We start from the raw sequence: 12836 nt of genomic DNA on the forward strand, positions 1-12836 counted from the left end.
TACAAGCTTAAAATATACATTTTCATTATTTAATTTTTTTTTGCAATGTCAACATATAATTTAAAAAACCGAAAATAACCTAACCGAAACCAAAATTAACTGAAAAACCGAAAACCGAATGGTTTGCATATTCAAATAACCGATTACTTCGGTTTCGGTTTGGGTTTTGTCTAATAACCGAACCGAACCATGCTCAGCCCTAGTTTCTATTCGGTTTGCATATTCAAATAACCGATTACTTCGGTTTCGGTTTGAGTTTCGTCTAATAACCGAACTGAACCATGTTCAGCTCTAGTTTCTTGTTTCTTGTAAGTGGTCCTTTTATTTTATTTTATAAAATTGACCTTTCAAAAGAAAAAAAAAAGCCTCTAAATATCCGAAATTTATAAGTTTGAATGTCAAATTAAAGTCGTTTTTTAAGTAAAATATTTAATAAAATATATGAGGAACTTATTACAAATGATGCTTTTAAATTTATTTCATTAAAAACTATGAAGTATATTTTTAAGTTTTCTAATGAAACGAACTTCTTAATTTATTTCATTAAAAACATATAAGAAAGTTGTTCTAACAAATGAATAAACCAACACACATCACGCAAATATATATGCAGGAAGGGAGAGGGCGCGTTTGGTGTTCACCAAGTCATTAGGATTGCCACCTCATTTATCGCGCACATTAATCGCATCTCTAACACATAGCTTTTTACCATGCTTATTTTATGCTTTGTTCAAATTTTAGACGTCCTTTCTATTCTTAAACAAATTACCTTGTGGTTTTATTAATACTTATGATTAGTTTAGTTATAAAGTTTACAATCTCAATTAAACAAGCATAAACTAGTGAATATTAACGGTGTCAATTTTTGTTATGAAATGATTAACAATATAATATAACGAACTTGGATATCTCTGCAGCGTTTAACTTTTTAATATTAAACATTTTTTCAAGGTGGGTTTGACGGACCCGCGGGCTATTGGAAATTAAGTTGGGAGTCTATATAGACATCAATAGGCGTGATTTCAGAAGTGGACTTAGATATTAATCATGATATTTTCCTTATAAAATTAAGTTTTTATTTGTATTGAAATGCTAATGGGTTTCGTGTGTCTTCTCTTCATATCTGTTGCTACACCCCGATCTGACCTGATGCCCGAATACCGACCCTATGCAACAATAAATGGGTTTGACAGGTTCAGATATGACAAGTCTTATGGGTTTTATCGGGTCTTACTTGATTTTTGTTTAACCTTGTGACATGCTACCATGAGTTATGGCTTTGCATTTTAACAAACAAGAATATATGAATTAAAATTATTTACTGTTCTCTCAGTAAAAATATGTTCAACCATCCTAAATTATATGCATCTATTTGCATTTTTCAAACGTATTCTAGAGTGCTCACTTGCAAACCGTTTTTTTAAATAAATTTGTAAACGTGATTTTAAATCATTAAGTTTTATACTACTATTACTATATAACAAATTTTAGCACATGATAACTTAAATATGAAAATAAAACAACTTTATAGATTTTAATTCATACACTAAATATGCAAACTATACGATTTTATGACCGTTAAATTTTCTTGACTTTATTCGTTTGACTTATCTATATGGAACATAAGAGGATGACCCCCAACATTATATTCAATCTAAACTCATTTTAAGTTGGGTATGCTACAAGAATAATGAAGTTAAAACGTGTTAATTACGTGATTTTAATTTAAACGGTTAAATTTTTATTTTTTTATTTTAAACAACAAAATTCAACTTTTACCTTGCATTATCTACAAGGTTTTTCGCATAATAAATAAGGTGTGTGATTTCTATGATTCTAAATTTAAATAGATTAGTGATAATTGTAATTTTAATTCGAGCTTAAGAGAATTCATCCAAACTCAATCCAATCCAATTTAAGATGATTATATAAGAAAAATGAATAGAACAAGTTACTCAGCAGCACACAACTAGTTATATGTGTTTTTGTACTATAGGGTAAGTGACGTATTTGCACGTGATCGCAAGTTTAACCAAGAAATTGTTGAACACCGGTTTTGATGGTGGAATTATCCAGGTGACTTGGAGATAGGCTAGCTTGCTTGCTTCAGAGCCTGTTGAACCATTTAATTTGCTCTAGCACTTTAATATACATATCTAAGATATGCATATACCTATGCATATCTAGGAAATGCATTAGAGGGTTATGCCCAAAGAGTATTCATTTTAATTCCTTTTCTCTATTCCCTTCCTCTATATAAAGGAAGGGGAGATCACATGGAATGATGTACAAAAAATACTCTAAGTTACTTACATTCAATAGCCGATCACCATTCTTGTAAAGTACCGTTAGGAACTCTTCACCACTAATTTGAAGGGGATTCCAATAGTATTCTAACATCATCTGTAAAACGATACAAGATCAAACATAGATTATAAAGCAAAATAGATGAGTTATTTTACAACTTCCATCATCTCATTCTTTTGTGCAATAGTTTGGTGACCACTATCAATCCTATCATTGTTTGACTGAGAAGCTTGTGAGAATATCACTAAACTTGTTTAGTTATTTGCGAGATATATAGGCAATCACTAATATTTGTTGAGATTAGTAAAATGAAGAAGGTGATCACTACATTATTAATACAATAAAACGTTTGTAAAAGGTGATCACCACATTTAAACTAGTAAGATGATTTGTGCATCAGTGATCTTAGTTTAAGAAGATGTTTAGTGGAGCAAATTACCCTAGGTATGCTTTAGGTACAAATTACCAACTCATTTATGCATAAATGAACGCTCTCATTATTTATAGAAACTTCATGTCCTATATGATAATTGGATTCATATATGTACATAATACTTTAATTCAATACACGATAATTTAGAAATCTATCTAGCAATTTGAAATACGAAACTTACAATACTAACATCACAGGTAATCATTTTGTTAATATTCTTAAAAGAACATAAGTTTATAATATAATTACATAAAGTTATACAAATAAAGACATGTTACACAAAATAAGATACTCTTTTACATTTACACATCTTGAATTAGAACCAAATCTACTTATCCTTGAGTAAATGAAATGATTTCATGGGAATATAGCATACAATATATTTGATATCATTTAAAATCAAAGACAAACTACGGAATTAAAATTTCTTAAGTGAAGGATAAATGGATCATCACAAGGTTCACTTCTTCGTAAGCATATGTGTCAACTTGTTTTTTTCTTAAAAGGACTATTGGTTTTTATTGGTCCCAAGTATTTCATTTTTGCCGGCGCTGGTCCCAACTATCACTTTAACTGCCAACGGTCCCAACTTTCACACATGTGTCTGCCACTAGTCCACGACTAACCGAGTACTAACTCCGTTATGTTTTAGCTGACGTGTCCATCCTACGTGTTAAAAAACCTTGACGTGGCTGCCTGCGTGTATATTAATAACAAAAAACCCTTCTCCTCCTGTATATTAATAACAAAAAACCCTAAACCCAAATCGATATCTCCAATCGATCGACGATCAAGAACAACCCCAAATTAAAACCCTAATTCAATCATTGAATCGATCGAACAGGTTACAAAATCTGATGTGGGGCATTTGAATCATCATCTTCAACATTTAACAAACACCATTCGAACCACTCTGAAGAACCTTCTGCAGCTTATCTTTCTCCAAGCGTGTCTTGAAACTAAACAACACTTCAAACTGAGACCCAAATATCCTCTGCCGTTTCAACCAAAAGAACTTATTACGCAGCTCATTCCTCTTGGCTTCCATCACTGATCACCAGCATCTGCTTATTAATCTTCATATAAACTGCTCTCGTGCTTTCTTATGCACGCGAGGCGACTTCAACACGGTGAATAAGGACCGTCGTGAAGGTAATCCGATTGTACGCGTGGTAGGTGGAAGCTCAGGGTGAAGACTTTTGCTGTTTGGATCGAAAGATTTTATCATTATTTGGATTTTGGTGTAGTCGGATTTGGATCGTTTGGTTTCGTGACGGAGGATGGCGTTGCCGGAAACGGATTTGAAGAATAGGTTTCTGAAAGGTGACGTCATGGCGGTTTACAGCGGTGGAAATGGGTAACCCTAATTTGGGAGTGTGTGTGGATGGATGGATGGATTCCGGCGTACAAGTTACAAAACTATAAGGAAAATAAAAAACGAGCCCTTAAACTTCTTAAGAGTTTCATAATTAGGTTACAAAATCTAAAAACGAGCCACGTTAAGGTTTTTTAACACGTAGGATGGACACGTCAGCTAAAACATAACGGAGTTAGTACTCGGTTAGTCGTGGACTGGTGGCAGACACATGTGTGAAAGTTGGGACCGTTGGCAGTTAAAGTGATAGTTGGGACCAGCGCCGGCAAAAATGAAATACTTGGGACCAATAAAAACCAATAGTCCTTCTTAAAAAAACTGACTTTTTAAAAATATTTTATATATAAAAATCAGCATACTCAAATGATCTAAGAGTTAATGAATGACCTGCTTGACTGGCCAGCAGTCCCACCTTTGTCAACACCATATAAGAGCATTCTCGTAGTTTCTCAATCTTTATAATTACAATAAAAAATACTATGTTTTCTCTTTCTATTTCAAGTAAATAATATTTTTTATACTTTTATTATTATGTTTTCTCCCACCTGAAAACCGTTTTTAAAAATCATTCAAAAATTATAGAAGACGAACATTATTTCTCAAAATTTTCTCAAACAATAATTTTTCTCTATTTCACACTCATAAGTCATAATCACTTACAACTAATCCATACAACAATATAGAAAATAAAGTCACATAAATTTAAGGGAAAATTTTTAAAATAGCTCATTTTTAGAGAAAGAAACATCAAAATAGCCCAAACATCTTGAGTATTCCCAAAATAACCCAAAAAATTTGGACCGAGGCGGAATTTAAATAAATCTTGTCGGTGTGGACAGGATTCCAACATGTAAGAAGAAATAAAAATCTCGTCTACTTGGAACAAATTCCTTTCAAATGTGTCTCTCAAGACGAAAATTAAAAGAGACATTTTCCAAGATTTTAAAAATTTGTGCGAATAAGATAGAAAACATAAAAAAAAACCGTCTGTGAAGACCGCTTTCTGAAAAGAAAAGTTAAGTCAGAAATATGGTATGTTCCCTCAACATTTTCAAAATTTTACGCGTGTCCAGCAACATTCTTTACATATTTGGTCTGCTCCTTTATATTAAAGATCTTCCGGCCTAGGTATCGTCCCAGCCCAAATTTGTCGGGTTACTTTAAAAATCCTTAAGATATTTGGGCTATTTTGATATTTCTGTCTTTAGAATTTGCTATTTTAAGAGTTTTCACTAAATACAAATATGGAGTAGTGAATTCTTGAACAACACATTGTTCTTTAGGTCATGGAGAGATATAATATTTGCCGTTAACTCTCAACGCCGTTAAACCCCCAATACACAACAGTGTTATTTAGGTCACCTAAATAGCCAACTGGAATTATCACCTTTGTAATCATTGTTCTCCTTCTCTCTCTCTCATCCACAAATCTCTCTCTCTCTCTCTCCCCCACCCTCGCCTCTCTTACGCCACTTTCCACACACACTTCTCCGCCGCACACGGTGCCCAATCCACTCTCTCCGGCCGGCACCTCTTATCCTATATGTCCACAATGTCTTTTCAAAGCTAGGTAAGTAAGTTCTTATGAATGAAAATATCAGTACACAACTTAACTTACACACAAACCCACACTTGAAGATCCAACTCCATGATCCATCAGATCTTTAACTCTGTCACTGAATTTCTCATGTGGCTTTCAAAATTTCCCTTGGGTTTCGTTTGATTTTGTGTGTACGTGTGTACATGCCATGTTACTGATCCTGTCATTCTGTAAAGTTATCATTTTTCCATTTAATATACTGCCTGTGCTACTGTGTGTAACACTGTTTATCATTGAAGGATGTGATACTTCTTGTAGCTTAAATTAATTTGTATTATTAATATGTCCATGCAGGAATCATTAAACTATTATTAAATTCTAGTCTATCTATGAAGATGAACAATCTGAGAGTGGAATCTCATGTAGCCCAGAAAAACCGGCGACATAAGTTAAGATTCCAACAAAACTCCGGTGACCTTAACCATCATCATCAGTTTGAACAACCATATAACAACCCAAATGTCTTACCTTCACAGCTTTTACTACCTACAACCCATGGTTTTTTGTCTCATGATAATAATAATAATAATAATAATAATAATAATAATAATAATAATAATATTCAAGATCCTTCAAATGATGTAACAACTTATGCTAACTTGCCGTACACACAAGACTGTAATAATATTTGGAAACCTGTTGTGTCTTCTCAACAAGTTGCAAGTGATCATTGGATGAGTATAGATCATGGCTATAACCATAACCATCAAGACCACACACACAGTTTCAGTTCTTCGCCATTTTACGATAATGCCCTTCATCAAGAACATCATGTCACTCTGGCACTACCTCCTCAAGGCTTGTCTTTATCACTTTCATCAGTTTCATCAATTCCGCACCTTAAAGACAATGAACCCATTTTACAATCTGGTCAAAACCCTCTAAAGTCGGCTCTTTTACCCAACCCGGATCCGAAATCTTTCGTGGGTTTTGCTCATCGGAATACTGGGCCGCTGGGGCCGTTTACTGGGTACGCTACAATATTGAAGAACTCGAAGTATATAAAGCCTGCACAAGAACTGTTGAGTGGGAGTTGTGAAGTAGGGTATCAGGAGTTAGCTCAAACATGTCATGATGCATACTCGCACAAGATTCTTGAAGAGGAAATGAGTAGGGTTTCGGATTGTCCGGGTGGGTCGGATGAGCATGTTGGTGGTCGGGTTAACTCCGGTTCTGAATCTGTCCGGCCTGAGTTTCAGAGGAAGAAGGCCAGGCTGTTGTATATGCAAGAGGAGGTAAGTTATTATTAATATCTGATTTTTTTAGATTACTAGATGGTGTAAGTATAGTAATCAAGAGTCTAGTTGTAATTATGGCTTCCTTCTAGATCTTAAACGTACTTTTTCACTTTTATTTAATTCATAATAATAATAATAATATTATTATTATTATTTTGAACAACTAGTAACAATTATAAAATTGGATATTAGCTTAACCTAAAGTTCTTGATCTAGCTCTCTTTCAGCCCTAGTTTTAGCCAAATGTTTAATAAGCATTTGACTAAAATTTTATATTTGTCGTTTGATCAATGATGATTCTTACTTTACTTTTGTTGTCAAGAGCAATCCTAACACCATAATCATCATATATTTCGATTTCGATTTCGATTGCACATTTCTTCACTTCGTTCATAATCATCACCTTGAGAGAAAAGAACAAGTATAAATCTATGAAGATTATGCTACATGGATTGCTATTAAAAACAAACATGAAAGTTAGGATTGCGATTGATCAAAGTGTAGGTATGAATAATTTGTCGGTCAATATGTCGCTTACAATTATTAAAAACCAATTTTCAAACTCTTTATTTGTGATGGACTTTAAATTAATGGATATAAGCTTAACATAAGGTTTTTAAGCTTTTTATTAATACTTTTCTTTAAAGTTTTTGTAAATTGAATGATTGAGATTTTCTTGCAATTAGGGAACAGATTAAAGAAGCTTCAACTGTAGATCACCCCACTTTTTGTCACTAATAAAGTTTCAAACCCTCAGCATGATTGTTCCTTCACTTCCCATCACACTTTTCCCGACGGCCCTAGACTCCACTTGGTGTCTCACATTTCTAACGTTTAGTGCATGATCCACATGACACAGCTAATGTTTCTTTACTTTTTCAATTATCATTCCCCAATGATCAATTCTTCTTTTCTTGATTTGTTTGGTTTCACAAGGTATGCAAAAGGTACAAGCAGTATTTGCAGCAGATGCAGATGGTGATTTCATCTTTTGAGACAGTGGCTGGACTTAGTGCTGCCACTCCCTATGTTTGTTTGGCTCTTAAGGCACTTTCGCGACATTTTTATCATGTCAAGAACGTGATATCCGAGCAATTGTCGCAGATGACAAAAACGGTGGGAGAGGGCTTTTGTTCTTCTACCAATGTGAGTAAAACTTTTGATGCTAATGCAACGAGTACTTCTCGGATAAAGTCATCTGGTGGTGGTGCTGCTGGATTCTTTGTACCGCAGCAACCGGTGTGGAGGCCGCAGAGAGGTCTACCAGAACGAGCTATAGCGGTTCTTAAAACTTGGTTATTTGATCATTTCCTTCACCCGTAATTCCTCTCTCTCTCTCTCTCTCTAGATTTATTACTACATATTAATTCTTTGTAATATATATAATAGCTCGGTAATGATGGTTTATATTCGAACTGGATTTTAATAACTCAAACCATAACTTCTCTAATCATAATTTATACTGAGAGTTTAACTAATGACACTTCTAAATTTAGTTTAAGAGCAATGTCACTAGCATAATCATATAGATTTACACTGATCGATCGATGTTCACTCAAATTCACTTACACGAACGGTTATTAGCAAAATGGGGAGGTTACATTCTTTGTGATCGATATCAAGTAGAAATTAAGTGTAAGTTTATGATGATTATGTAAGCGGGATGGCTTATTGCAATGAAAATAAAAGTTAAAAAGTGTCACGAGTTACATTTTAAGTATGAATTATTATCGGCCAACATGTCATAGTTAGAGTTATTGAAATCCAATTTGTATAGTTTATAGAGTGCATAAGCTTTAAAGAATAAATGAATTCACCATATGCAATGCAAGTGGTGAATAATTGATTTTTGAAGCGTTAGTGTTATTTTTTGTACAAAAAATGGTTATAAAATGTACATGAAGTTTGATTATATAGTATATATTGTACTATGTGAAGGTACCCTTCGGATGCAGACAAACATATGTTGGCAACTCAAACTGGCCTAACACGAAATCAGGTAAGCAATCTTTGACTTTTCAGAGTGTAACATGGTTGCTTTCAGTTTATAGGCCGACCTTGTACTTGTCATTTGCCATGATTGTCTAATAAAATTTAACTATTATGAACATAATCATAGACAATAATTTTTGCTATATGGTATTGATACATTGTTTAAATCAGGTCTCCAACTGGTTCATAAATGCGAGAGTTCGAATATGGAAACCAATGGTTGAAGAAATCCACACCCTTGAAACAAAAGGTTTGGCTGAAGCAAACTCATCTCACCCTCAACCAGACGGTCAAGACCCTAACTGGATGGACATGAGCTCATTGTCAAACACACAACCACCCGAGTGTTCAAGGAATCCAGGTGTCAATATAAACTCAACAGTGGACGAATCACACGGCCATCTACGGGACCATGAGAAACAACCTAGGCCTGATCAATACAACATTCCTCTATCGGGCATGGACCGGCTCATGAGCATCATGCCCTATCCTCGAGCCACGTTTGATGCAACCGGTTTGGGTCCGGTTTCACTTACTTTGGGTCTCAGACAGAACGCTGAGCATGTTCAACAGCTTCAGCAACAATTTGGAGGTCAGTTGATACACGATTTTGTTGGTTAGACTTTAGTTGTATTGCGGACGCGTCACAATAAGAAAAATGGGCAGTAGAAGATATAAAAAAGACACGGTTGGCAAATGGTAATCACTAGTTTTTGTTTGGAATGGTTAGAAGAACGTTATTTGTTGTAGTTACTAAAGATGGAGGTTCCTTTCTCCAAACCCTACTCTTTTGATTTCTAAATTTGGCAATATTTTCTACTGTAGTGCAAACTTCCTAGAATTTGATAAATGATATCATGGAAATGTTGAATTTCGTTTTCTTTCCCTTCCAATAATCTAATATATCTAATTCATATCTAGAGGGCGATCAAACATTTTGTTTTGCCATTTTTGTCCGAAGAGAGCATGCGTACCACTTGCATTATTAACCAGTCCCCTATTGATTTGATTTATACGGTCATATAAGAGTGTATGATTAGATGGTTACTGGTATAAGTCTGTGTAAGACATTAAACGGTTCAACATACACTCGAGCATCTAAATTAATCTTATAATCAAATGTGCATATTTTTTGAAACTTTCACAAAAGTGTGTCAAGAATAAAAGGGAAAGAAAATGCTTCTAATCGAATCTAAGGAGAAAAAAAGGGTGTTTATGTCGAATAAAAAACAACTAAATGTATTTTATTTTATTTTAAGTCGCAAAGTGTCACTTTTCATAGAGAAGGACTAGAATAAAAGTGTGATAATTTACAACCTGTACGTGGATTGATCTAAATATGTGATTTGACCCTTAAACTAAAATTAGTTTGTGACTTCAATGGCGAACTAACTTTAATAAGTTTTCGGATCCACCAGCAGAACCATTTGTCATCTCAAGTTCTCAACCAATCGGCATGCGCACGGGTCCATCATTTCCCTAAACAAAGTCGTTGTCATTGATGGATGTTTAGTCAACAAATTAATTGTTGCATAAATAAAAGTGTGACTACAAAGTACCAACAAACTGAACTTTAGTTACGATCTAGATGTTTTCCAAGTACACGATGGCTAAAAACATTTGATTTTTCTAATCATAATATTTAGTTATGTTTACGCATTTATATGAAGCTATACTTTTAAAATGTCTAGCACTTGTAGGTTTACATATATACGCATGCCTCATACCTTGTCATAAATTCATAGGTTTCGTTAATTTCCAAACAAGAATACACACATAATATATATATATATATATATATAGGGTTTGGATCAAATACAAATGAAATTAACGTGCTAAACGTGAGAATCAAGTAGAGTAATTATATATTACATAATTACTTTACTTGTATATATAATTACTCTACTTGATTCTCATATTTAGCACGTTAATTTCATTTGTACGTTAACCCTCCCCTATATATATATATATAGTGTAAATAAACCGACAACAATATATCTATATCTAGTCTATACTTTTAAAATTTTAAAAATATAATATAGATATGACAACAAATATAAAGAGAAGTAAATAGTATTCTACATACACCTTGGACCGACCTTTTCGTTTATAATCACAATCATGGAAACATTGGCACATAGCGAAGGCTGAGCAAGGACGATGACTTTGATGAAGTGAAGATCAATTGATCTCAAGATGTTTGGTGGGTTGGTGAAAGACAACGTTGGCTACTAAATCGGTGACACCAATACTATCACACCATAAGGAAGGAAGACAGATTCATGGAGTATATAACTCATGTGATAAGGACATTAGGCAACTTATCTATACTGTAGTGTGCGCAAGAGCCAGGTATTTTGTCTAAGGGTTGGGATGGCTAAGGTGTGCTATTTCTTGGAACTCTATTCGATAATATTATGTTCTAGAAACACACAAGTCCCTGTAGTGGAAGGGGGTAGAGCAAGCAATTCAATCAACATCTGCTAATGTATGAATAATAAATACAGTAGAAACTCTATAAAATAATATACTTGGGACCACCAAAATTTATTAATTAAAAGAGTTATTAATTAATCGATAAATTAATAATTATTAATTTATATATTAATTAATATTTTATTAATTTATAGTAGAATGTTCTGACTCACCCAGAAGAAAATGTAGTCGCACAGTTGTTGACTGATGAAGAAATTATTGAAAGCGTTATTGGAATTAATAAAGATGATATCGATGATGAAAGTTCTACGATGGAGCCCCCTTCGCGAAACGAAGCTATTAAAGCGGCAATCACATTGAACAATTTCTTGTAGAGCTATGAGAAAACAACACCAGAAGTTCTTACCATGCTAAGGAAAATTAGAGACGAGATTCAAGGGGAAATTGATTTCAACAAAAAACAAAAGATAATTGAGTCATTTTTCAAGAAACTTTCATAAATCTTTCATGTAATATGCTATATATAAGGAATTATTAATTTATATTTTATATGGGGTCTAAAGAAATTATCAAAAATGTATTATCTTATAATTTTAGCGAATTATTAATTTAGCACCCTATCCCCGAGTCGGGACCAGCAAAAAATATTATCTTAGAGAGTTTATTAAATAATCGAGTATTAATTTATCGAGTTTCTACTGTAATGTAGATCTACGATAGCAAGACCATGGGAGATGGTTCCGTGAAGATAACGTAGAATATGCTTGATCATTACCTAATGGCGATCAGTACATTGCTGAATAAACCGTGACACCTTATTAGTTGCATGAGATATCTATATGTGATTCAAAATCATGTATTGAATACCAAAGATATATCAGTAAAGTAAGAGATCCTTCGTAGGGATACCTAAATATTTATAAATATTTAGATAGATGTCTCAGTAGAAAGACTTGAGCATAGAGTGTCCATACTTAAACCAATGCACAATAGTATAAAGTATATTGCAGCTCAGAGAGTATATCACAACTCAGAGTGAATGCAACTAGTAAGAGTAGTCACAAATGTTCGTGTTTTCTTTGTGATAAGAACGCCATCAACACAGACTAGAACATGACATAATATATGATAATAGAATCACAATTATATATAAAAATGAAGGTCTTAGATAGACAGTACTATGTGAAGCGATATTTACATGTGTCAACATTTCATTGGTGTGAATTTGGGGATGAATGGTGAACTCCCAAATTCGGGGGATACCATATTTTGATACCCTTTTGTTTATATTACTACTATAATATGGGTTGTCTCTTTCGCTTGCTATATCGTATGCATCGAAACCGGAAAACTTTACGTCTGCCAGAAAGAGTGGATTTGATCTCATTAGTTATGATAAAAATGAAATGTTTGATAGTTTTAACTTTGATCAAGCGTATCGCTAATCTAATAAAC

At 33.7% G+C, this 12836-nt stretch overlaps 1 protein-coding gene across 1 annotated transcript; it reads left to right on the forward strand.

The window, feature by feature from the left end:
* Positions 1–6374: 6374 nt before the first annotated feature.
* On the forward strand, positions 6375–9662 carry LOC143604960 (BEL1-like homeodomain protein 8). Its single transcript, XM_077081265.1, has 4 exons — positions 6375–6950; positions 7890–8272; positions 8892–8952; positions 9117–9662. Exons 1-4 carry the CDS (start codon positions 6390–6392, stop codon positions 9564–9566), a joined length of 1455 nt encoding a protein of 484 aa, XP_076937380.1. The 5' UTR covers positions 6375–6389; the 3' UTR covers positions 9567–9662.
* Positions 9663–12836: the final 3174 nt, after the last annotated feature.

The sequence above is a fragment of the Bidens hawaiensis genome, unplaced genomic scaffold (genome assembly GCF_021521415.1).
Source record: "Bidens hawaiensis isolate Kalapana, Puna unplaced genomic scaffold, B.hawaiensis_p1.1 tig00067428_1, whole genome shotgun sequence".
NCBI lineage: Eukaryota > Viridiplantae > Streptophyta > Magnoliopsida > Asterales > Asteraceae > Bidens > Bidens hawaiensis.